This window comes from Vombatus ursinus, unplaced genomic scaffold (genome assembly GCF_900497805.2).
Source record: "Vombatus ursinus unplaced genomic scaffold, bare-nosed wombat genome assembly UNPS02014818.1, whole genome shotgun sequence".
NCBI lineage: Eukaryota > Metazoa > Chordata > Mammalia > Diprotodontia > Vombatidae > Vombatus > Vombatus ursinus.
Window position 1 is genome coordinate 5,557,736 of NW_020954596.1, and position 26,825 is coordinate 5,584,560.

General features: G+C 39.1%; 1 protein-coding gene across 2 annotated transcripts in view; it reads left to right on the top strand.

The window, feature by feature from the left end:
- MAEA (macrophage erythroblast attacher) overlaps positions 1 to 26,825 on the top strand; it is a 145,559-nt gene that overhangs the window by 85,844 nt on the left and 32,890 nt on the right. Inside the window, exons 4-6 of one of the 2 annotated variants that reach the window (XM_027836475.1) lie at positions 5,493 to 5,615; positions 6,378 to 6,491; positions 10,616 to 10,692. In XM_027836475.1, coding sequence (XP_027692276.1) covers positions 5,493 to 5,615; positions 6,378 to 6,491; positions 10,616 to 10,692 — 314 coding nt within the window. The remainder of the gene's footprint in view (positions 1 to 5,492; positions 5,616 to 6,377; positions 6,492 to 10,615; positions 10,693 to 26,825) is intronic. The other variant, XM_027836476.1, reaches the window with a different exon arrangement.

Consider the following 26,825-nt stretch of genomic DNA (forward strand, 5'->3'; position numbering starts at 1 on the left):
CCTCCAGGATCAAAGATAAAGTCTTCTGTTTGACATCCATTCGTCTTACACCTTACTCCTCTCTGCATACCTGGCCATTCATGGATACCAGCCTCCTTGCTATTCCTTATGCAAGACATTCCATCTCCTGACTGTGCATTTTCATCGGCTGTCCCCCATGCCTCTAATTCTCTTTCGTCTCCAACTTCTGGCCTCCCTCACTTCCTTCAGTGAGTCAGCAAGCATTTATTAAATATTTGCTTTGTTCCAGGCACTTGGAATTGTCAACAGGCAAGCATAGCTCCATAAAACTCAGGTGAAAACTAGGTTTGAGAAATGAACATGCATGTGGAACCCACAGAGTTCACAATCAGTACAGAAGTTTGCAGATTTACTACAGAAGGACAAAGGAAGGAAGGAGGAGAAAATAGAAATCTCCACCTAAAAAGGTGTGGCATGAAAGGAGGTTCAGTAAAAATGGGAAAAGGACAAAGCCCTTCCCAAAGAGAAGGAGCAAGATGATGGCAAGAGCCAAAAAAGCCACATTCTTTTCCCTTGGGAACTGCTAAACTATGAATATAAGTTAGTGTACTTATCTCTAAGGGTCCCGGCTGCACAAGCAATTTCTCAGCCTAGTGCAGACTGACTGGCATCTGTCTTGATTCCCAGGCAGACACACTGGGAGTCCAGTTTGGGATGCAAATAACACACTATGTCAGCTATGGGGAGTGGGGGTGGGATTGACATATTCAGGGCCTTTTGCATACTCTGGGTCCAGTGTTTCTAGAAAATATGGCAACTCCAGAAGACACGTTTGGGGAACCTTTTAGCAGAATACAGATACAAGTAGAAAGAAAGATGGTGCCTGCCCTCAAAGAGCTTCTATCCTAATGGGGGAAGGACATGGTTGAGAAAGTGCAGAGTGCAGCCTTAAAAAGAATGAGACATAGTTGTCCTGGATGCCTTCCTTAAATGGAGGTTATAGAAGGAGCCATCCAGTCAGAAGGAGAAGCCATAGAGGCAGACTGTACTTACAGTGTGTGAATTCTAGGGCTTGCTGGAGTGAGGGTGAAGAGTTGGGATATTGTCAAAGAAGTCCAGAGTGCAGCATAGAGAATTGCAGCTAAAATCCCACCTTCTCCAAAAAGCCTTGTCCAATCCCCCTTCATGCTAGTGCCTTTCCTCTGAGATTATTTTGAATTTATCCTCTCTACATCTTGCATGTACATAGTTGTTTTCATGTTTTTCCTCCATTAGACTGTGAGTTCCTTGAGAGCAGGACCTGTTTTTTGCTTTCTTTGTGTCTCTACCGCTTAGCGTGGTACCTTGAATATAGTAGATGCTTAATAAATAAATTTCACCAAGTGTTTGTAGAATTGAGTTGGTTTGGTAACCTTTTGGATGTAGACAGCATAAAAGAGAGAAGTTGGTACTATTCATTTCAAATAGAAATAGGCAACTCTTTAAGGGGAAATGAGAAAATTTGAAGTTTTCACCTGACAGTGTTGCATATAAGTGAAATGATCCAGCATACAGTTGAAGGATTTTAAACTTTGAAATTGATAGAATGGTATCAAATTGTATACAGTTTTGTAGAATATATGAACTCTGAGTGAAAGAATGTTCAGACCTGTAAGTAATAGTAGATATTGATACTCACTGGCAAAGCATAATTATTGCATCCTACTGCTATTAAAAATTCACAAGTAAGGGGCTGCTAGGTGGCTCAGAGGATAGAGCACTGGCCCTGGAGTCAAGAAGACCTGAGTTCAAATCCAGCCTCACACAAGTAACACTCACTAGCTGTGTGACTCTGGGCAAGTCACTTAACCTCAATTGCCTCACCAAAAAAAAAAATTTCACAACTAGTAATGCGTAAGATTTTTTAGAAGAAGCTTTATGGACTAGGCATAGGCTCAAAGTGAAGACTTAGGAGGAAGGATGCAGAGAGACAAGCGTTGGGGATCATCAAACCAGGTATTGAACAAGGTCTTGAGTAATAAGAATTCAATCTCGGTGTTTGTAGAGTACACATATTTAATGTGTGACTAAGAGTAGTAAATGTTATACAAAAGCATAAGACACATGGTCCCTGTCTATAATTAGTCAGTCAATCAAGTAAACGTTTCCTAAGGACAGCTAGGTGGCACAGTGGTTAGAATGCCAGGCCTGGAGTCAGAAAGACCTAAGTTCAAATCTAGCCTCAAGACACTTACTGACTATATGGACCCCAGGGAAATCACTTAATCCTGTTTGCCTCCATTTCCTCATCTGTAAAATGAGTTGGAGCAGGAAATGGCAAACCATTCCAGTATCTTTTTCAAGAAAATCCCACTGGGGATACAAAAGGAAGAAAAGACAGTCCCTGCCCTCAAGGAGCTCACAATCTAGTGGGGGAGATAACAAATATGTACAAACAAGCTTTATGCAAAATAAATAGGAACTAATTATCAGAGGAGAAGCACTATAAGTAAGAGGGGTTGGGGAAAACTTCCTGTAGATGGTGAGATTTTAGTTGGGACTTAAAGGAAGCCAAGGAAGTCAGTAGATGGAGTGGAGAGAGCATTCCAAGCATGGGGGTCAGCCAGAGAAAATGTTGGTAGCCAAGAGATGGAGTGTCTTCTTTGTGGAGTAGCTAGGAGCCCATTGCCACTGGATGGTTGTGGTGCGGTGTAAGTATAAGAAAATTGGAAAGGTAAGAGGAGGTTAAGTTATGAAGAACTTTGAATGTCAAATAGTATTTTGTATTTGATCTTGGAGGTGATAGGGAGCCACTGGAGTTTATTGAGTCGGGGGGGGGGGGGGGAGAGTAGAAATTGGCTTGGTTGGACCTGCACTTTAGGAAAATTCTTTTGCTGGTTGAATGGAGGATGGATTGGAAGGGGAAGAGACTTGAGGCAGGCAGACCCACCCGCAGGCTGTTGCAATAATCCAGGCATCGAGCGACAAGGGCTAGCATTAGAGTGGTCTCAGTATAAGAAGGGGGCGGGGGGGGGCGTGTTCTAGGGATATGGCAAAGGTAAAATCAACAGGCCAAGCTTTGCAAGGGAACAAGCTTGGCAAGTGGGCTGTATGAATTATAGCTATTGGACATTAATGAAAACAATGTAAATTCATAATTGTGTGGATGTATGTAGAAAAATAATACATTTTGTAGTATGAATGACTAGAGAGGAAGTGAACAGTGGATTTGTGGATAACAATACAAGACAACATTTAAGTAGTACCAAACTTGGAAGAATTATAACCCCACATAACAGTAATGGCCCAGCCTGTCCTAAGACCAGCCATTTTCTTAACTTTGTCCTTAGCAAGCTTTTAACTAAGTAACAGTAATACATTTCTAATTTTACCTTGGTTGGTAGAGTTCAGCAGCCAGGTTGGCGTTGCAAATAATTTTTTGTAAATATGTTTTCTTTAATACTGGGCATTCTTGACTTTTTTTGTGTCATGGCACCTTTGGCAGTCAGAAGCCTATGTACTCTTTCTCAAAATAATGTTTTTAAATGCATACAACAAAATGCATAAGATTACAAGGAAAACCAATTACATTAAAATACAGTTACCAAAATATTTTTGAAATTAGTTCACAGGCCCCAGATTAAGAATCCTGGCTCTAATGCATGGTACCTGTGTCTAATTGGATAGACAGCTATAAGAATAATAGCCATGTCAGGGAAGCCATCTTGCTTGGTATCCCAACCATGGCCTTACAAATAAAACACCAGCACGTTTTCTCCCATCCTTTATCATGAATCCTAGCCAGCAATGTGACGTATTACAAATGTCTGGCAGGATTTTAAACTGTGACATTGAAGTCAAAGAAAACTACATCTCAATAATGACAAAAATGCAGAGCAAAAGTCTCAGCCAAAAATTATGGTCTCGGTCTTTTTATTCTATAACCAGATCCTTCCCTGTTCCCTCCAAGTTCTACTCCCTCTATGCCCCACCTCTCCAAATAAGGTTTACTATAACTTTATTTACCTATTTCACTCTTTTCATAAATTGAATTGGTCTTCAACAGCATGTCTTTTAATCTCTAAATTGGATCTAGTCAGAGAGAAGGAGAAATGATGATTGGGAAAGACTGGCAGAGTGGAGACTGGGGGTCAGGTAATACCTGGGATCATAGGAGCTTCAGATTTAGAGCTAGTCTAACTCTAGACTAAATTAGAGTTAGTATTATTTAGTCTAACCCTTATTTTGCAAGTGAGGAAATTAAAGCCCAGAGATATTTGTGAGTGCCTCAATCAGACAAGTAGCAAATGAGCTAGGATTTGAATTCCTGTCCTCTGGTTAGAAATCCTGTATTCTTTACACAATCCAATGCCATGTTAGGAAGACTATGGCTGCTGTCTCCCAGAAGATCTCTATTCTCCATTTTAAGAAACTTTCATGCTGTTTTCCACATGAAAGTTTCTCTCTCTCATGGAAACATGGCTTACATTTACTGGCCTTGTTTGCCCTTTGGGCAAGAAGGATCCAGTGGAAACATTTCAGTGCCCAAAGGCTGAAATTCTTAAAAACTGCTATTTCTATGTGTTCCTTTCTGAAAAACAAAAGACTAATGTATTGGATTTGTTATATGTGTCATTATTCCCAAAGAAAATATTTGCATTCTAGGCTATTAAAAAGCATTTATTGAGCATCTGCTGACTCATCAAAATGAGAAATTCATGAATATAATTCTTTGAGCTAAGGGTTCCCATTTATTGTCTTTGTAGCTACAGTGCCAAAGATGGTATGTAGTAGGTACTTAATCAATATTCCTTAAATTTTTATTTATTCAGAAACAGAAGTCATCAGTTATCCGACCTACTGAGAAAGAGGATTATTCAGGCCATGACAAAATTTCATAATCAGAGGTTAAATTAATACAGCAAAGCATTGGACAGGGAGTTAAGAGCTGCCAAGTCTAGAGGAAATAAATGGTGCCTTGAAGAGTGCACTGAGTTCTGAGGCCAAAGACTCTGGATTAAACAACTTCTCAGAAGTTTGCTCTTTGTCATTATGGGTCGGTCACTTTATCCTTTCCTTACAGGTTCCTCTTCTATCAAAGTTCATACTTGCACTATTCACTTCACAGGGTAAATGTGAGGAAAGTGAAGGCATTGAAGGAAGTGATATCTAAGGCCCCTCCCACCTCTGTTTTATTGTGAAACAATGAAGTGAAAAAAAATTGATTCATTGTCAAGCGCAAATATACTTACCCGCTACCTGTTTTTTTTTTTAACAGAAGACAATACACTATCTTAAATGTGTTTAAAACATTAATGTAACAGATTCATGACTCTAAAAATAATTTTCCGCATCAGACTATTCAGTTCATTCTGAAAGAAAGATGTTTGTTACTACCTAGGGAAGACTGCTTATTAGGAGATCTAACTGTACATTAATGGACTCCATTTAATGTTCTCAACTTCACCTTGGTTTTCTTCTTACTTCTGGGTGTTTGGTTTTTTTTTTCCCCTTACTATTTTAATGAAAATCCTTTCTTTCTTTCTGTTAAGGACTTGGTGAACATTGAGATGTTCTTGACAGCCAAAGAAGTGGAAGAATCTTTGGAAAGACAGGAGACCATGACTTGTTTGGCTTGGTGTCATGATAACAAATCAAGACTCAGGAAAATGAAGGTATGATGATCCCTTACATATCTTCTGTTGGCTTCAATAATACCCTTAGCTCCTATATGTTGTGGCTAATACCATCTGAACTTAGAGAAGGAGGGTTACAATATTTACGTGGACCAAATATGTTTATATCCTTTTGGTTCAGTTTTTTTTTTTTTCTTTTTTTGGCAGATAATCAAATGACATGAAAATCTTATCCCTCCCTTTACCAAAGCTTAACTAAATCTCAAGAGCACTGTTTCTTCTAGGAGCATGAGGCATTGTCTACAGTGTTTATTATTATGTTGCAAACATGCTGTATGGTGTGTAAATAAGGCAGACTTTCAAAACACATGTGGAAAAATGGTATTCTGAGCACGCAAGCTATACATAGCATCTTTCTATGACTTTTGAGTAGTCTTAAATATTAGAAAATGGACTTAAAATATAATTGTCAAGCAAGAATACCAATTCTATAGCCTGGTAGTAGTGAAATTACACTTTCTCCAGACCAATAGCTGAAGATAAAGATCTGTGATACACTTGTCATTTTACAATTAAACTCTAATATTTAAACTTGCTTTTTAAAATACGTTGTCATTCTAGGGCTTGCAGAAATCTGTTTTTAACTGACATTAACCAAAATCCCTGCCTCCCTTGGAAAGGTTTTGTTCTTTATTTTTTAAACTAAGTGCTTCTTTAACCTCCCCTCCTCCCCCCAATATTGTCTGAGCATTGTCTGAATGCACTTATGACAAGGAAAGAGTGACATTCTCTGTCACTCAGGGCCGTCAAAACGAGAGCGAAACGAAGACGGGACGCAAAAGTAAATCGGCCAGTGATTCCCCTAGAGAGAATGATGATCTTGTTATGGAAACCCTAAAAGGAAAACCAGAATTGGTATGTAAATACTATCGCATCCTTCTACAGCTTAAAGAAAAGAAAAAAGAAACCCTTGTGTCATGTTAGAACATATACAAACAATAAGAAATGGCAGATACCTGAAGAACCTGACTTTTCAAGGCTTTCATTTCCCATCTCCAATTTATAATATAAAAACCTGGAAGAGAAAAGAAAATGTCCCTCCCTCAAATAAGTTATTTCTGCAAGCCCTAATTATCTATTAAGTAAAGCTCTGAAAGAGCAGAGTTGGGAGAAGAGGAATCTTACTTGACTGCTTTGGGCAAATTTTAGCTTACTTAGCTTGTGAGAATTTACCTGTGCCCTTTTCATTCAAACTGAGCTTTTAAAACCCCAAGGAGCTCCATGAATGCCCAACATAGATAGTTGTACTTGAAACTGCAGGGAAATTGTAAGCCAACATGGAAATCAAGTTAAAGCTAAATTTTTGGTTTGCAAATTTGTACCTCTTCTAAAACATAATTATTTTTTATTTATAGAATTTTTTAATGTAAAAGGAAACCTCATAAAGCCCTAAACTGCACTTTAAAAGTAATTTTAATTTAATAAGATACTTAAAAACAGCATAACAAAATGGGTAGAGCCTGGTTCTGCAGTCAAAGGATTTGCATTCAAATCCTGCCTGTGGTCGACTTTGGACAGAGTACTCCCCCTCCCTGAGCCTCAGTTTCCTCATCTGTAAAATGGGAGCATTGGACTACACAGCCTCTGCAGTCCCTCCAGCTCTAAATCTTTAATCCAATGATTTCTGGACCTGAATATGAATTCTGGAAAAACATAGAAGCAAAGGTTATGCTTCATGAAGAATCAGATGAGATGGTAGGTGAAGAAATGCCTTGCGCAGAACTTATAATCATAGAATTTTAGAACTAGAAGGTTGGCATGTTCAGTCATGTGACCATAGACGATGGCCCCTCTACACCCAGGAGTGCATATGCATTTTGGGCGTATGTGGAAGTTAGTTCATTTAAGGATTAGGTAAGTTGTTAGCATTTAAATAGGCAACAATTATTTACACCCTGACATATAAATTTTGATAAAAATCATAACTACAGTTAAGGCAATTTCCTGTTCATCATTTGAAATATGAGTCTTATTAAACCTCACAACTTTTGTCCTTTCTCATTTTTTTTATAATGCTCAATCCTGTGCCAGTTTTAGCTTTAGATATTAGCTGTAGCACCATACTTCACCGAGGAAATCTAGGTATGTGTGACTAGAGACATCCAGAGAGAATAGAAGGGAACACAGAGCAGAGAACATGGTGCTTATAGGAGGCAGGCAGAGAGTTCCACCCAGTCCTGCTGCTAACATACAAGATACCTCCCCTTTCCCAAACATGAAAATGACCCTTCCCTTGCCAGAGTATAAATCACATATGGAGGCTTCTTCCTATGAGAGTGAGCACATTGAGCAATGTGACTGTACCTTTGTTGAAATAAATGTCTCACCTTTCAGCACCTTCTGTTATCCTGGGTTTGGGGTGGAAGAGGGAGTGAGCTTGTGTTTTACTGAAAAGATTATCTCTTGTAATCAGCTCTAAGGAGGAGGATCCTCATCACTCACAACAAGAAGAATTCTGTTCTTGGAATCATTTCATGAGCACCTAGTCCATTGTCTGGGGAAGGGGGCGCGGTTTGTATCAGCAGAGAGACATCCCAAGTGTAGCAGGGCCTCTTGGATCCCCAAAGACGTGGAGCAGAGACCGTAATTTTTTTCTTTTCCTAAGAGGGAGGGCCCTTTGGCTTTCTCCATTGTTCCTTTTGAAGGCCATGAATGGTGTCCAGTGCTCAGTACAGAGTGGGCGCTCTATAAATGCTGCTGACTGATAGAACTCACCTTGGGAAAATTGAGGTGAAATCCGTCTATACAAATAATACTGATGGCTTATATAGTTTGAAAATGGATATGTGTTTTTACTGCTTTTTTTCCCCTGGAAATAAAATTGAAACTAGTAGGATCCAGAGAAGGTCAGGAAATAGGCACACAAAGCCAAAGTGGAAAAGCAATCAAATGGTCCGGTTGATCTGAGCACCCCAACTCTACATAGAGTGACATAGAATGCCTTGAGCATCTTGAAATTCTAAAATCATTACACTGAAGAAAAGTAGGCCATTCTGTATGTCACAGTGTGCAAAAGCATATGAGACAGAGATGTAGTCAGGCTTGACATAGCCTGTAGTAGCTGGGCCAGCAACGCACACTTGAGATGTAGAATATTTCACGTTCACTCATGCCCCCCTCCTCCCCAAGCCCCAGCCTGTTTGTGGTTTGAAGCCTTAGGAGTGGACTGGTGGCCAAATAGGGGCCAATAGAGAAGTTACTGATCAGATCGCTATCAAGGTCCCAGGTATGGGGCCAGAGGCTTCAAGTAAAGCTGTTGGAGACCCCTATATTAAATCATTCAATAAATAAATACCTAATTTTATGCAAACTTTATTCATTTAACTTATAAATAATGTTGAAGCATCAACTTTCTCTAACTTGGGCATGCAGAATAAAGGATTTGCCTTTATTTTGTTATGACCAACTCCTTTCCCTCTCCCCTCCTCAAATACTAAAAATTCTAATGGTAACTTATTAGGGACATGGTAAGGCATCAAAGAGAATCTATCTTAATTCTGGTCATATTTAGAAGCAAATTTTCAGTTTACGATGGCTTTTGAAACTGCAATATGGGATTTATATGCTGTTTTTCAAAAGAGTAAGATTGGTATGCTTATTGATAATATGCTATTGATAAATATTTTAAGATATTCAACTGCAAGTTCAAACTTTATTTTTAATTTTTGGATGATGTCTCACTTTTTAATGAATATTGAATTTAAGCATCCCAGTCCTTTAGAGAAGTAACATGGTTTGAGAAAAAAATTCCGTTTTACATTCTTGTGTTGTGATTTTAACTCATTTGAACTCCAAAAGTCAAATTAGTTGAAGGGCAGATTACCCTGACTTTACAGAATATGACCTATCAATGTATTATTTTCCAAGTCCATAAGCCTTGATTCTTTCATTGTAATACTTAAGTCACTTGATTTACTAAAACCAAACAGTTAAGGGTTTTTACTTGTTTTTAATTACTTTTTTTAAATGCACAAGTTCTTGGAAATTCCTATTGATGTCATCTGCGGTACTTCAAAAGTAGCATGCAGATAAAGAAGTGAAGCGAAAAGAAGTGAAAGAAGAAAAATGTTTAAATGAGTGGTGAAAACCTTCAAAGATTATTTTTATTTTCTCAAGACTTTTTTAAAATAGTGGATTATAATATAAAATTGCTGCCGTGGGTATTTGTTTTCAGCCAGTTATATTTCATACATTTTGTGACCTAATGATGGATTTCTTTAAAGAAACACCTGTTTATATAAGCCTCAAAGGGAATCCTTTAAAAGCTGAAAAGGCTTGGGGGTTTCTTATGGAGGGTTGGATGGGTATCTATTAAAGCCTTATTATTTTTAGTTTGCTTCCTAGAATTTATTTTTTGTAGGAGTTAGAAGAGAATTTTCCTGTTATTTTTCATTTTCTGGAGTTGAGAAAAAAATTCCTTGTTAAATAATCCAAATCTCCAGATTCAAACACTGTTTTGACTTCCTAGTCATATTAATGATAACATGACCATGTGAACATGCTAAGCATAGCTGAGCAGCTAGAGCTGCTCCCTCCAATTCTCATTTCAAGACATCAAGGAATCCTGCTCCTCTGCTTTAATGGCCTCATTAATAAATTGCCTTTCTACACAAATGGAACGTCTGTAACCCAGAGCTGTCTCTACCCACTCCCTACACCCCACCCTTACCCTGCTTTCTTACTGCTGTAAGGATGGAGTCATTCATTTCTCCAAATAGTTAATCCGCATTAGGCTATATTCCTTACTTTTAGGACAAGTAAGTAGACATTTTTGCTTGAATTTCTGGCCAGAATTCTAAAAGCTCATATTCTCAGGTAACAAGTGGCCTTCCTTTCCTGCATACAGAAGATTTAGCTGACAGTGTGTGAATGTCTGTGGGAGATGTATATATGTGTTCTTTTATGTGGATTTGGGGTTTGGCTGTCATCAAAGCACATGATATGCAGTATGTAAGCTCTTGTCTTATCTTTAATCTCAGAGCTGTCTGGAGTTCAGCCTCAGGATTCAGGAGTTCATTGAACTCATTCGACAGAATAAGAGACTGGATGCTGTGAGGTATGGAATTAAGATACTTAAAAGAACCTTTCTTAATAAGATTGTGATCCTTAACTATTGTTGTTGCCGGGACTTGTAAAAAAAAAAATTCTCCCTGGCTTCTTTACTGTAATAAAGTTCCTGACGATCTGTAGCCCCTGTGTGAGATGCTTAGCAGCGCGAAGAATGGCGTTGACACTGCTGCCCTTCCCTTCTTTCCTCACTTATGTCCTGTTGATATCCAGGGTTATGGAGGACCTAAGGAAGATGGTTGCTTTCCTTAATGTCTCTTCTCTTATCTCCCCCTACCTCCTGTTGTCTCGTGTAAGCATCTTGAGTCCTATGAAAGTAGAGAGACAGGGTCTCTAGATGACCAGGCTCTTCTTCAGACTTAGAAGACTATTTAGTGATAAGGCCAGTTTTAATGTGGCCAGTATTTTAAGAGCAACAGTAATAATTACAGATATAGGAAAAAAAAAAAGATAAGGAATGGCTAATTTCTTTTAGATAGAATAGGGTCATGGTCTGGTTTGATCCTGTCTTTCAGATGAATGTTGGGACCTTGCAAATTCTGTATGCAACCTTAATGTCCGAAGTGTTAACTATGGATTGTGTACAAAAATGACATGCTAAGCTATTTTTTGAGGCATGTTATTGTGAACTATTCTTTTATGATAGAACTCACCCATAAAAGCAAATTAACTAATCTAATATACTCTAAGTCATTTTGTGTATTGGAAAAATACTTGTACTTGGCTTGTACTTGGGAGAGTTATTTCATCAGTTCCTATTATGAAGTTAGTGCTTTATAAGTGTTAAATAGTGTTTATCTCAGTTATCATAAAAGATATATATAAGAAGTTGATATACACACTGTGTAGAAGACTCTTGGTTGCATGTCCATCTTTTTAGCAATATACTCAATAATTGTCAGTAGTGATGCCTTGGCATAGCAAGGATCCTTCGCCAGGTGCCACAGTGGTTTAGATAACAGGTAGCAGTTGTCAGGAACTGTGAAAGACAAGGAAAATTGGAGGCATTTGGAGCCTTACAGGAGTGATCTCCAAAGGTGGGTGTGCACATCCCCCGGGGAGGGGGACCAGGGAGTAAAATACATGGACTGTTAGAACTGAGGAGAGGGTAGGACAGCTGTTCAGCTCCTTGCAGCAACCACCTACCTCTGCTGCTCTCTTCCTCGTGCCTGCGCTCTGTGCTGTCTGACCTACCCCCTCCATTCCTCATCAGGTGGGTTGGCAGCCATACCCTAGTGGTCCTGAGCCCAGCTTTGCAAGTCAGCACCCCTGTCCTCCCTTCCCTCACCCCCACTGCAGCAGCAGCAATCAGTCAGCCAGATTTTAAGTACCTGCTGTATAGGCAGGCAGCAGTAATTCCCCAACCCATAAATCCCCCACAGCAACGGAGCATGCCTTGGCCATCTTCTAGCCCAGGGGTTTTTGTACCTCTCAACAAATAATATAAAATACAAAAATATCTTTAATTTTTTTTTTTGCTTCATCTTTATCTCTTTTTGAAAAAAAAAGTCAATGTATTTTAAAATACATATTGGGACAGTAATGCATAATGATACATTTATACCTATTTGTATACATATATATTAGTTATATGTACTCAATTTTTTACTGATAGGGGTGCATGATCAGAGAAATTTGAAGACCACTGTATGAGAGAATGTGAGCCCTGTTCACCTAAGTACCCAGTCCCCTGGCAGATGAGCCAAATAACTCTAGAGTAAAGAATGCTTAGGTGTGTAATTGCCATCTTTTTCCATGCTGACTTAGGTATAGCTGCGAAACGAAAGAATAACATAAAGTTTACATATTTATTTTCTTATAATTGTACAAAAATAAATTCACAGCATCTAAGATTTGGAAGTAATTTCAGCCGACATCTAATCTAAACCGTACCTGAACAGGGAATCCCTTATGTAACATCCCCAACAAGTAGTCATCCAGCCTTTTTTAAAAACCTCCAGTAATATGGAACTTGCTACTTTCCAAAATATCCCATTCTGCTTTTTGCAACCAGTCATTAGCATATTTTTCCTATGGAGCTGAAAATGCCTTTCAACAACTCTTGTCTATTGTACCCAGTTCTGTCCTCTCATTAATCACGATGAGTCTAATTGCTCTTTGATGTGGCAGTTCTTAAAATTTTTACTATAATTTCTTTCTAATTGCTTCCCCTTGAGCCCCAGTTTGATCCTCCCAAGACTGAACATCTCCAGTTCCTCATACGGTATGGTCCTCTTAACATTTGTCCTCTTAGCATCCTAGATGCTTTCTCTGGATATGTCCTTCCCCAAATGCAGTGCCAGCAACAGAACGCAGAACTCCAGGTGTTATCTAACCAAAGAAGAGGTTAGTGGATCTAGCCCCCTCGTCTTTCAGGACCATGCCTTTATTAATGTAACCCAAGATCATGTTTTTAGCTCTTTTGGTTGCATGTTGCATTGCTGACCTTTGGATCTGATTAAAACTGAAATTAAAGACATACTACCTAAAGTAAAATATTTGGAAAACTTCATTTTAATGTCTAATACTAAATTATGTTAAGGCACTGATCACAGCTATCACCAGATTTTCCATTTTGGTGATGCTTTAAGATTTACAATGTATTTTCCTCACAGTAAGCCTAACAGTTAGTGCAAATATGTTTATCCTCATTTTGCAGAAGAGGAAACTCAAGTTCACAAAGATTAAATGGCATGAGCTTCTCTTTAAAGACCTGGGCCATGTTTCCCCAATTTTGCTGATTTTTGGTATCTGTTTTAAGAATCTAATACTTTTTTTACCAAGAAGAATTTTTGTTATTGACTTGTTTCAGTCAGGTCTGACTCTCCATGACCCTATTTGGGGTTTTCTTGGCAAAGATACTACAGTGGTTTGCCATTTCCTTCTCTAGTTCATTTTATAGATGAGGAAACTGAGGAAAACCCTATTTGCCCAGGATCACACAACTAGTCAGTCTGAGGCTGGATTTTAACTCAGGGCTCCTCCTGACTCCAGGACTGGCACTCTATCCACTGCACCATCTACATAATAAGAAAGTTACTTGCCCAACTTCCTACCATTTTGGATTCATGTTCAATAAGCCTGTCTTCTGTGTCACACACAGGACTCAGAATACTTTTTTTTTAATTTATGTTGGTTTTATGGCATAAAAGAAATTAAACTAATGTAAATTAAATGCTACAAGGAGATCAAAAAAGCCCAGAAATCATCTTAGTCAGTAAACATCTGATTGACCACGTGGAAAGAGGTGATTGCCAAACACAACACCAGCTTAGAACATAATCTGTAAAATCTTACAAAGGATAATGGATGATTATGAGCAGTATTGTTTGTGTCAGAAAGCAGAGAATAGCATTGGAAGGAAAAGAAAGAAAGCTTGGAAAGATATCCAGCTAAACACAATTATAACAAGGACATTCATTCGAGAATGAAAAGGATGATAACTAATCATTTATTAAGCTCTTACTATGTGCCAGGCAGTGGTCCAAGCTCTGAGGATATGCACACAAGCAAGCAAGATAGTCCCTGTCCTCAAGTAGCTTACATTCTAAAGGAAAAAGTCATTGTGTAATGGAGAGCTAAAAAATGAGGGAGAGTTATGTTTCGGATATGGCTGGGAAATTATGCACAGACCTGGCTTCATGCGAGATATAAGGCCAGTGCTCACCTGTCAGTCCCAAAGACTGAAGAGCAAAAGCCAATTCGTTCTGGTGGGAGAGGGTTGGGAAGGATGGCTGGAATATAAATTTTGAAATATCTAGAAAGTGGAAGGAAGGCTAGAAACAAAAGAAAAATGGAAAAGATTTGCAAAAACAGTTTCAACAAACTTTCCTCTATTAAGGATACTGGCACCATCACACTAAGACCATAACAGCACAGGCTCTGGGATGCCTGTGGAAGAAGTAGAAATTACAGTAGAGAGAACAAAGACAGGAAAAGCCACCAGATGGGGCCTAGTCTTTGTTTTTTTACATATATACACATACATATAGGTATGTAGATATGTAATCCTTTCTGGAAATGTTGTAGCTGTTAGGGTACTAAGGGACCAGTGGTACAAGGTATTTGAACTAGGCTAAGTTGCCAAAGGCATGGAAAAATCCCAGACCTTTTTAACTACCACTCCCTCCCCCAAAAAATGTGACCGAGAAAACATCCACAAGTACCTACTAGACCTGCTTTCCCAGCTATACAAAGTTTTTTGAGAGTCATCTATACATGAAGGCATCCTTGACAAGTAGACTTTTGTAAGCAATAGTCAACAATGGACAATGTCCTTAGCATCTCACAATTAAGTGAAATTTAGAGACTGTATTGTCCCATTACGATTATTGTTTGGTCACAAAAAAAATTCGATTGAATGAAAGGTCATCTTACCAACTCTTTTACAACCAGCTGTCTCTCGTCCATACATTAAGATCATTCAAGGTTTCTCGGAAGATGTTATCCATTCAGTGGCCCTTAATAAATACCAAGTGAGGCATGAAAGAGAGCAATATATGCTCACAGGAACTATTTGCCAGTATAATGGAGGGAGTCAGCACAGAATCGGGGTCAAGGAAAGATTCCCTCTGTGTGGGACATCTTCAAGAACTTTTGAGAGAAAGTGAGCCTGCATGGGTTGCACTCTGTATTGTTGGGACTCCCAAATTGGTGACAGCGTAGACTTCATTGAATATTTGAGCAAATGAACAGTAAGCTGATCCCATAATTGGATAGGATGGAGAAAATAAAATTTTTTTTAATCTCCATCTTCATCTGATCCTAGTTATTTACCTAAGTCCTAGAGAAGAGCCAAGGCAGTGTTAAACACTAAGGACCCAAGGAGTCACTCCTATGTGTCTTACTCAAATATTTCTAGGTGTTAACTAGTAGAATTCAAAGTCCATTTGCCCTCCTGTTACCTACCACTTAGGCTTATTGTTTAACCTTTCCATACTTGACCTAAGAGTCCCTGCTCCACATGTAACTTAACAAGCCCAAATTTGGGGCATAAGACTTCAGAAAGACTGTTAAAACATTTTTCTAGGATAATGGCCCTTGGGAAAGCCACTTATATTTTCCTTCCTTTTTTGCTAGCAGTCCAGTGCCATGGAATTAATGCCCATAGTCATGCAGACCTCCACTTGGTTTATCACTGTACCTCTTCACCACTTCCTCTTGGTACCTCTAACTCCATTGGAAGTTCAGCTCAGGTGCTGCCATCTTCAAGAGGCCTTTTCTGATCCCCCTCATCAAAAAAGACTTTGTTCTTAGGTGTCATTTTAGCTACCACACTCATTCCTGACTTAGAAGGGAAGGAGACATGTCTGGTGAGCACTGAGATTTGAAGAGCCCATTTTCTTCTGCTGTACTGAGTTGGCAAGGACCTCTGGCCTCAAACAAGGCCTTGGTGGGGCCTTCTTGGGCCTGGCGTTGTGCCAGGTGCCAGATGATCTCAGCTTATGCAAATGCCTTTGGAGCCCCTTCAGAGATGCTTTTTACTTCAATCAAATCAAATAATTTTTGTTTTCATTGTTATCAGCCAATATTGATGCCATCATTACAGTGTCCCATTTGAACGGCTCCTAGAGAATCTCACCAGGGATAGGGAATGTTCCATTTGCACATTCTGCAGAGCATCCTTCAGGATGGTGCACAGACAGGGCAGGTGTGTAACCCACAGTGTCACATGAGTGCATTGAAGACAGATGGGAGAGGAGTGGGCAGAGAAAGAGACTCTGGGGCTGAAAATAAAATTTAAAATGGAGCATTGTATTGGATACTGAGGACAAGCAAAAGAGGCTTGAAGAGGAAAGAGACATCCCTCAGTGTCATTATAAGCAGTGGACAGGCTTTGTCCCAAGGCTTAAACAGAGCAGGGTGCTATTCTAAATTGTTCAAAGACCAAGTTGAAGGAAAGAGACAAGGGCACAATGCTTTGTGCTTTTTTCCCCCCTCAAGATTTTATTTTCTTTTCTGTAAGAGTTAAAGGAAAATCTAAAAATCTTAGGTATCACTGTTGGGAGCCTTGGATAATTAGTAGGCAGCTTAGCAGCTATAATACCTCAGTCCAACAATTTGGGCTATAATGTATTATAATCCAATATAAAGGGATATTAGTACCCATTTAAATTCTGATTACATAATATTAAGTGTGGTATTTGATCATATCACTCCCTCCTACAATACCAAGCCCATCCTCCTTATCAGCTCACAAAAACGGATATAATGCACAAATGAATGCATTATAGCTTTTCCATTTTTCTACAATTCATATCCCTTTAATTGTTAGTATTCATGGCCTTACTTGTTTTAGTGATGTATTAGAGGGTGCTTTGTGGAGGGGGTTGGGGGGGAGTGGCTTTAAGGAATTTTAGTAACTTTTGAGAACGAGAGATCTCTTTGCACCAAAAAGCAATCATATTTCAGGCATTAGCTGCACAGACCAGTGGAAGTAGAGGCAGAGAAATTCTAGCTGTTCTTGTCTGTGATCTTGGGTGAGTTGTTTCCACTCTTTGGGCCTTAATTTCCTCTGAAAAATGAAGATATTGGGTTGTTGTAAGACCTTTAATTTAACATTGGTGTTTCCTTCATTTCTGCTAAGTCAGGCTCCACTAGAATGCTGGCTAAATGATACTTGAGGAAAAAAATCATTGATGAGGAAGAAGAACAGGAAAGGCTTCTTGAAGATGGCAGGACCTGAGCCAAACTTTCACTGGAGCTAGAGAAGGAAGCAAAGCTGAACAGAACAATCAGTTAATACTTTTTCTTTCTTCCCTTTTTTTTTTTTTTTTTTGGCTAGGCAGTAGGGTTAAGGGGTTAAGTGACTTGCCCAGGGTCACACAGCTAGTAAGTTTTATGTGTCTGAGGCCAGATTTGAACTCAGGTCGTCTTGAATCCAGGGCTGATGCTCTATCCACTGTGCCACCTAGCTGCTCCTCAGTTAACACTTATTGGACACCTACTGTGTGCCAGCCTCTGTGCTAAGTGCTAGAAGGTAGACAGAAGAAGATGAGAGCAAATGAAAACTGCAGTGGTGAAGAACCCTGAAGATTAGGCTTTCACGTAGTTGAAAACTACTTATGTAAAAGTATTCACTTTTGATGTAAAGGAGAGAGAATTCTTGGCCAGTAAGTGAGCACAACACATTATTATCTAGTCTGAATAAGAACTTTAACTCAGTTAATATAAGAGTGAATGACTAGAGCAGAAACTGGATTAGAGAGTGGTGAGGAGAAGGGCATAAGGATTGACCAGTACGAGGTGTTTACAAACGGATACCTCAAAGTGGGAAATCAGAAAAATTTAGTGCAGTAGTAGGTTTGAAATCATAATGGAGAGTCCTATTAAAGGAAACACTACCTTTTGAGCAGAATTCTAGCTGAAATGTTTTCTGAAGCTTCCAAGATCTTGGGACTGAAAGGGTGCTTAAAGGTGAGAATGACATCTCTGAGTTCCTTCTCAGACAACAGTGCACTTACACCATCTTCAGCTCACAGAACATGTGCTCTAATTCATTGTGCTCTTTCAGCATTATTTTGCATCAACACATCAGATACCACCTTTATGTGATCCATAATACCTTTGTCTTTAATATTAGAGCCGTTCCTATTTGGATTTTAACTGTCTTTATAAAGGAAGGAGAGAATCCAAGTGGGTTTTTTGTTGTGACATTTGGCTTGAATTGGGGGTGGGAGGAGTTGTAACATGCTCATGCCTTAAAAAATGCTCTATGCTTCTCAGATATTATGAAAAAAGCTTTTCATCTTTATCTGTTTAGTACTTAGTTCTCTGGATATGCTGTAAACATCTTTTGAGGACAGTGATGCTCTTTTGCTGTGTAGATTCATTGTCTTCTAATGCCTTGCTCCTTTTGGCTTCTGAAGATAAGTGTGTTCTCTTTAGCTGTTCTCTCAAGGCAGTATGAGGCCATGCTTAGGAAAGAGGACTGTAAGACGAAAGAAGAGTTAGGCAGGGAGTGAGGGTGGGGGAAGAGATTTTAAGTAATGTAGAAAAAGTGCTTCAAAGGGCTAAAATATATCCTTTGCAGTGAGCAAAGTATCTGTGAATGTTATGTGCCTGTGAATGTTTACATATGTGTAGTATAGGAATGTATTTGTGGGTGTTTATATGTAAACATATATGTGCACATTATACAATTGAATAGTTTCTGTCTTTAAGTTCCTAAGTTTAAAAAATGTATGTTCAAAGGAAAATTTTGTAAAATTAAATTCTATTTAATATCAAAGAGTTTAACCTCATTATACACTAGGTTGTTGAACAAAAATAATGTATTTCTATACACAGACATATACATAAACATAATAAATGCATGAAATTGAAATTGATCTTTATTAAGATAATTCATGAGATTATAGGGAGAGTACAAAGGAACTTGAAATCATCTAGGGCTAGATCAACACCCTTATTTCAGTGTTAAGGGAAAAACTTGAGTCCCAGAAGACTAAGACCATAACAAGTTTAAGTAGTGAGGCCAAGATTATTATAATATTAAGGTCTTTAGCTTCCAAATTCATTGTTCTTTTCCCCACACTGCACTGCCTTGAGTATGACAGGTATACCCTCAGTTAAGGGTGCTAGATGAAATCGTAGGGGAAGTTCAGGGAGGATAATAGGGGAACATGTCAATGAATCACTCTGCTTTGTTCTAGCTCTGTGGCTGTACAAGTGAGGTCTGGCTGTAACTGACTTTTGCCCATGGATAGAACATCCATAGTGCTGTTGATAACATATATGAAGGGAGCCACAAATAAGGAACCTAGTTTTACTATGTCCTGATTGAACTGTAAGCCAGTGATGAATGAAACAAGCAGGAGCGTGGGAAAGGCCAAAGAGGAAAGAAAAGTGGAACTGTTGTCCAAGTGCCAGCTTTCCATCAAGAACATAACTTGAGCTGGACTGAAGTTGGCCCTGCCTCATAGAGTGCTACTTTCAGATAGTGGGCAAAAAGAAGGTGTCGTTGGCCTTAGGGCCTTTTCTGAGGGTAGGGAGGAAGAAGAGGTCCTGTGCTCAAGCTTTCTGCATTGCTTTTCATTATCTCCCTCCATCGTATGTATAAGTTATCATTTGAATGGCAGTTTACACTGGGCTGTACAACAAGGGAAAGGTAGGCAGCCCCCCTTGTCTACATTGTAGCTTTCAGTTTTGGTCTGTATATCGGTTTTCAGGTGATGTATCCCAGGTGAATTGGTGCCAGAATTTTGGGAAGAGATTTTTCCCAAACTGAGTAATGTTCACAAATAGATTGTAGTAATAGTTTCTCAAATAAAGTCAGAGATATTGTGAAAAAGGAGATGATTTCATAATATTTATGGTAGCAGCATCAGAAAGTTCCAAGTAATGGAACAAAAGCAAAGAGAACAGTAAAACCTCAGCTTTTGTACTTCTTCTCTGTAACTGTTGCTAAGTCACTTCATGTCCCAGTGCCTTAATTTCCTGATCACAACTCAGTTATGTTACTTTCAGGTCCCTTCCAGCTCTGACATTCCATGAGTTTTTGAAAGCAGAGATGCTATTGAGTAAATGGGAGTGAGATTCATAAAAGTGTTTCAAATTAGAAGAGCAGAATTCCTGATTTGAATTAGTTGGTACTGTTAAGGGGATATTAACGGAAAAGATAGAAACATAGTGCTGATATGGGCCCAGTTACAAAAACAAAGAATTACTTGAGCAGTACCATTTCAGGAAGGAAAGAGAACAGGTGAGCCAGGTCTGGGTTGGTTTCGGGCATTCAGTGGCTGATTAAAAGGGAGATTTGAAATGGAATGTTGAATCTGGTGATACCATCGTCCATTGTGTGCTTTTCTAAAAAGTCTCCAAACTGAGTAGGTGGCTGGGAGTTTTCATAGAAGTATCTAAAAATTAAAATCTTTCTATTTCCTCAAGTGCTAACTATATTGATATTACACTTAATTCATTTACTTCCACAAATTGAAAGAAATTGAAAGCTACCCTTTTTTTTCTGCCTAACCTTGTGCTTTTGACAGAAGCGATTCACTAATTGTATAAGTACAGCCTATTTTCAGTATTTCTTCACTAGTCTTATTGTCCTAAAAGAAATAACTTTTCAGAAATGCAGTGATTCATGTCATAGTTAAACAGCATATTCTCATTTTACATATTTAAAAAATATTTTCATGACCACACAGGGCTTGAAAAATTAGCTTGTGGTTTATCAAGGTCTGAGAGAGAAGAGGAAGGAGTGTTGTTTGGTCTTTTGGCTAGGTGTGTAAATTTCCCAGTGCTGTTAGCCAGTCCAGATCTCCTCTTCTGTTTTTATTAGCTTGCTTGTGTTGAGTGCCTGAAGCAGGATTCTTTCAGAACTGTGTCCATGGTGCAGTAAATAGGTCAGGCATCCATTAGGAAGCAGAGAAAAAGGCTGTTTACCAAGTAGTTTCCTGTATGAGTGGAACTGGGAGAGCTGACATTTTGTGGCAACGCAGCTGGTATTTAAATAAGTTTGAAGCTTTGCTTACTGCCTACCGAGAACCTCCAAAGTGCCATGCTGCTTTTAGGCTATAACTGATGTGAGCTTTACAAATATATATCTTACTTAATAACAGTGTTTGAATACCTGACGCTTTTAAAAGCGTGATGTATGCTCATTGAGTGTCTCCTCACTAGTTTCCAAGGGCAGCTTTGAAAGTACAAGCTTTAAGAGTTTACAGAAATTGTGTGTTTAATGTTAAAGTTGGGACACAAACAAAAAATACATGAAAACTCAGTTGAAACTGATGTCCCCCTTTCCCCTCAAATTCATTCACCTCTAGCCAACTCCTCTTTAATTGTCTCCTTATGGTCTGGAGGAGACTTCCAGGATATGTCAATATAGCTTAGGCTCTGGAAGGTCCTACCAAAGTGGAAAGACTTCAGGTATAGAATTGGCAATAGACTGTGCATCTTGTGTCTGAGTATTCACCCAGTTGAATCCACAAAGATCCATTGCCAAAAGGTTGGTCCCTGGGATATGAATGATTTGGGGCACAGCAACTCATAAAGAAAGTTTACTTAGATTATAAAGGGATTAAACCTCCATCATTGGAGAGTATGAACACAGCAGTGAATCACAGATCCTTGACATTCAGTCATTTTAAAAGGAGGAAACAGTGGCAAAATAGTAAGTCTTTTTGCTGGATCATCATCCCTCTCCTTCCCAGTAAGCATTTCATTTCCTGTGGTTCTGTTCTGGGATCTCTTCTTTCTTGTATTCTTTCTCGTGGTAAGTTCATTTGCTTCTGGGGTTCAATTATATTTACCCAGGTGACTCTAAAAGCTCTGTGCAACCCTAGTTTTTCTACTGAGCTCCCACATTACCAACTGTGTGATTGATATTCCACCTTGGTTTCCCCCATCAGCAACTCAAATTCAACTAGTTGAAGATAGAACCATGTGTTTAAGCACCCAGGTTCAAGCCCTTGAAGTCCTACTTGACTCCGTCTTCTTTTCTACCTGTCCCCACCCCAACCTCCAGCATACAGTCATTTACCAGTTGTCAATTCTATCTCAACAACCTCTCCAGTGAGACAGTATATGTGAAGCATTTGCCTGTTTTAAAGCAACATATCAGTGCTGTCTGTCTCCTGCTCTCTCCACTCACACCCTTCTACCCTAGTTTAGGCTCCTCATCTCTTACCTGAACTATTGCAGTTCCTTCCTAAGTGGTCTTCCTGCTTCTGGTCTCTTCCCTTTCTACTTTCACACAGCTGCCAAATTGCTATTCTTAAAACCCAGTTCCAAACATGTCACTTCTCTAGTCATAAATTCTCAGTGACTCTTTATTGCCTCGAATTCCTCATTGTGGTATTTAAAGCCCCCCACAGTAGACTTCCACCTAAATACCTTTCCAGCCTGATTTCCTATTCTCCTTTTTAGACTTTACGACCTAGCCAGATTGACCTACTCACCATTCCTAAAACTCAACATTCCATCTCTGGCCCTTTCTTTTGCCTTTGTGCAGACTGTCCCCCTGTGCCCAGAATGTACTCCCTCTTCTTCTCTCCCTCTTAGAATGCTCACCTTCCTTGATGCTCAGCTCGGATGTCTCTTCTAGGTGAAGCCTTTCCTAATCTCCACTTGTCCAACCCCCATCCCCCAAAATAGTTGGTAGTCTCTCTTTCCAATAATTATTTTTATCTCTTTTTCTGTGTACATATTTTCTGCCTTTTCCCAAATAGAGTATAAGCTATTTGAAGGTAAGAATCTAAATTTTGTCTTTGTATCCCTAGTACCCAGTATAGTACCTTGCACAAAGTAGTCATTTAATAAATAATATTTGACCAGTTTAACTGAACTCGACAGAATGTCATTGTTGATATTTCATTTTTGTCAGGTTAGTAGTCTGTCTTTCCCCACCATCACCATGCTTTTAAACTTTCATTAGTATTAAACACCTCTCCTTTGTAGTTTTCTGAGTATTGTATGTAACTAATAATGCTCAAAGATAGGACATTGACCAAGTCATCATGGCCAAAGTAATTTATATTCATCATTTTGCCTTGGACAAATAGCCAGCATTCTATATAAAGTAAAGGAAAGAACTTTTAACCTATTTCTAACAAGTCATCTGGACTTTACCAAGTTATTGAATCCTGGATAACTCAATTTTATGTGTATGGAATAACTAGGTAATGTTTCCTATATTTTGGACTTTTCTTGGCAATGATGTCTTTAATATGTATATCTTTTTTTTCCCCCGTAGGTAGATTGTTATATCTTCCTTGAATAAAATAGTTGTCAAAGTTTAAGAAATAAAAATATAAAAAGAACATTGAGGGCTTTTTCATTTATTAAACATATGTGTGTAGAAGTCTGTAACATTCATATGATGTACCATCAACAACTTATTTTGTCATTGAAGAAGTTTCTTTTTTAAGACATAGAAAGGTCAGCTCTTCCGTTAGTTGACCACAGCCATGCTGATGAGAATCTTTAGAAGGTTTTAACCTTTCTGGCCATTCCCAGTCACTTGGAGTCACTGGAGAGTAGGGTAGGTAGGGTGTCTACCTACTCTTGGCCTTTATTTCTCGGATAACTGAGAGTACCCAAATTGCCTGAGACAAAAGGGTGGGGAGAGCAAAGACACTCTCACAGAATCAAAGTTGGAATCTTAGATGTAGAAAGGGCCCTAAAGCCTGTCTACTCCAACCCCCCCCCCCCCCCCCATTTTACAGCAAGAGACAGTAATTTGCCCAAGATCACCTAAGGTGACTGTCATTTCTCAATAACTATTTCTCCTTGTAACTTCCCAAACCAAAGCAAATCATCCAGGTACACAATCTATATGATATATATCTCACCTTCCCTGGTCCCAGCCTGTCTTTCCAGCCTCATTGGACATTATTTCCTCCTCCACACTCTACAATCCAGCCACACTCACTTGTGACACTCTCATCTCTGTGCCTTTGCACATTTCCCCATGCCTGGGATTCACTCCCTCCTTATCTCTACTTCATAGAAGCCCTCTCTTCCTTTAAGATGGCAGCTCAGGCACCATCTTCTAAGGAAGCCTTTCCTGATCTCCCCACAAGCCAGCGTCCTCCCTCCCAAACTTCTTTGTATGTATTTGTATTTATTAAATTTATATTTATGCTTTATATAGTTTTATGTGTCTTTGTCTCCCCCATAGATCCTCTTCCAATTAGAGATTGTTTCATTCTTTGTACTTTATCCCCAGCACTTTGTGCAGTGCCTGGTATATAGTAGGCATTTAATAAATGCTTATTAATTCATTGATCAAAGTGGAGCAGTATAACGAGGAAAGATTCGCACTTGGTAGGGTCCCTTTCTCCAGCCCCTATCCATTTTAAACAAATATTTGATGAGAAGATTTACAGGATCATAGCATCTAACCACCTAATTTTACAGTCAGAGAAACTGAGCCTTGGAGATAAAGTTTCTTGCCCAAGGCCCTCTAGGGAATGCATAAGAGACCTGGATTTGGAACTCAGGGTCTCTAATTCCCAAGTCTAGGGCTTTTTCAACTTTATCAGATTTCTGTTTTGTTTTTTCTAGGCAATTCATTCCCTCTTCTGTCAAGACTCACTGACATATCCTGAAATAGGCAACAAAATCTTTTCATGCCTTCTAATACCATTTCTCACCCCACCCCACTTCTCCTTAACTTTCAGGTGTAATTAACTATGTTTTAATGATCTAAGTGTACCTCAGAAAGAGGCCTCCCTCACCAGCCTACCAACGGTTGTTGCATTGCTTAGAGACACATTTACAAACAGATATACCAGTTATTTGGAGACCCAGATTACTTGATCTTGTCAAGAAAAAGCCTGACCATGTTTACATATTAAAAGTAGAGCCTTCACACTGTCCCTAAGGGCCCTCAGAATTAGACAGATTGAAAGAGTCTCAGTGTATCAGACAATCAGGTGGCCTCCCATTACATTAAGAAGAAAGGGAACATTCACTTTTCCTCCTCCCCTGCCCCCAAGGCCATTGATGTCTGATTTTGAGTACAGAGCAATGTTTCTTAGATTGATACATTGAAGTAACAACGAATAGGCATAGAAGAGGCTGGCAGATTTCTAGAGCCACCTAACTTATGAATTCCTACAGATTAGTGTGCATCCCCCAAATATCTGAGAGCCATCATCTCCCAGAAATGAGGAACAGCAAAGATCAGCTTTCCCAGTTACACAACTACTATAAGCTACCCTAATTCTGGTTAAGATGCCCTTTTCAATAATAGCTTCTCACTCTTCTTCACCAAAGATCTATAATTTTTTTGGATTTGAGTGTTCTCTTCACTGGCCCAGATTGCAATTCTTTTTTCTATACGTGATCTTTCAGTGTTACTGCTAAAACATCCATCACCTTTCATTTGTGTGGCCAACCTCAAGATGACAAGCCTCCCCAAACTTAGCCAGTCTGCTCCTTGGACCACCTTTTATCATCCAACATATACTCAAAGCCTTTATATTTTATATAGAGCGTCATTACTCCAGAGTTATCTCCACCCCAGAATAAGGTTTGGAGATAGGATTTTAGTGAAAGAATTCACATTTATATAACACTTAAAAGTTTACAAAACATTTTAGTCCTAGCAGCCCAGAAACGTGTAGTTAGTTTGTTATAGAAACACCATGTTATAGATGAAGAAACAGAGACTCAAAGAGGTTAAATGATTTGCCTTCAGTCACAGAGCTAGAAATGGTTTATCTGGAATTTGGATCTAGGTCATGTGATTCCAGTTGCATTGTTCTTTCCACTATATCATGCTGCCTTTTGTGGAAAGTGATCGTGCAGCACTTTCCAGGCCTCAGCAATCCATGTACTTTCTATGAGGTATGTCTTTCCCTCCTCCCTGAATTCAGGAACCATCCTACCTTCTTACCCAAAGAGATAAATAGGGTAAGACCTCAGGACCCTCCTGGTGAATCATCACAAAAAGGCCAAAACAGATATCAGTCTGCCTCTGCCCTCGGGATCTTTCTGACTGCCTTCAGTGCCACCTCCAGAAAGACTGCCTCCCAAAATGGGAAATGATAGGATACATGGCTCTTTCTCTGCAGTAGCTCACTTTCTCCCTACTAGACCTCGAGGCCAAGTCACTCAAACTTCACCCAACGATCCTTTTCTTTAGGCAGAGACGTTCATCTGCTGCCCACTAGCAGACTCTCACTTGTGCAGTTCAGCTTACCTGACATTTACATCAAGTAACACCACAGCCCATTACAATCTTTGTCAGAGTACTTTCAGGTCATTTCATGCAGCTAGTGATATGTTTCTTCTTGATATCAAGGATCTCTCTGAGAGGTAGTCTGGCAATCCTATAGTAGTTATTAACTGTCTTTACTTTCTGAAGTCCACCTATATCATGACCAAATTTGCATAACTGACAGGGATACTTTTCCATCTTTAGAAAAACTCCAGTTATCAGTAGGACAGCTTTTCTGAAGTTATGTTGTCCCTGGCATCTTTTATAAAATGGGGGGTTGGGCTAAATGATCTTGCAGAGTTTTGTTCTATTTAAGTTCTCATTTTCTGAGAGAATATGAAAGTATACAATATGTGGTATTAGACACTAATAAGCAGAAAAGTTACTGGGGGAAAATAAGGTACCATAGTCTTCTTAAAGAAACAGAATTTTTAACTTGTTTTTTAAAA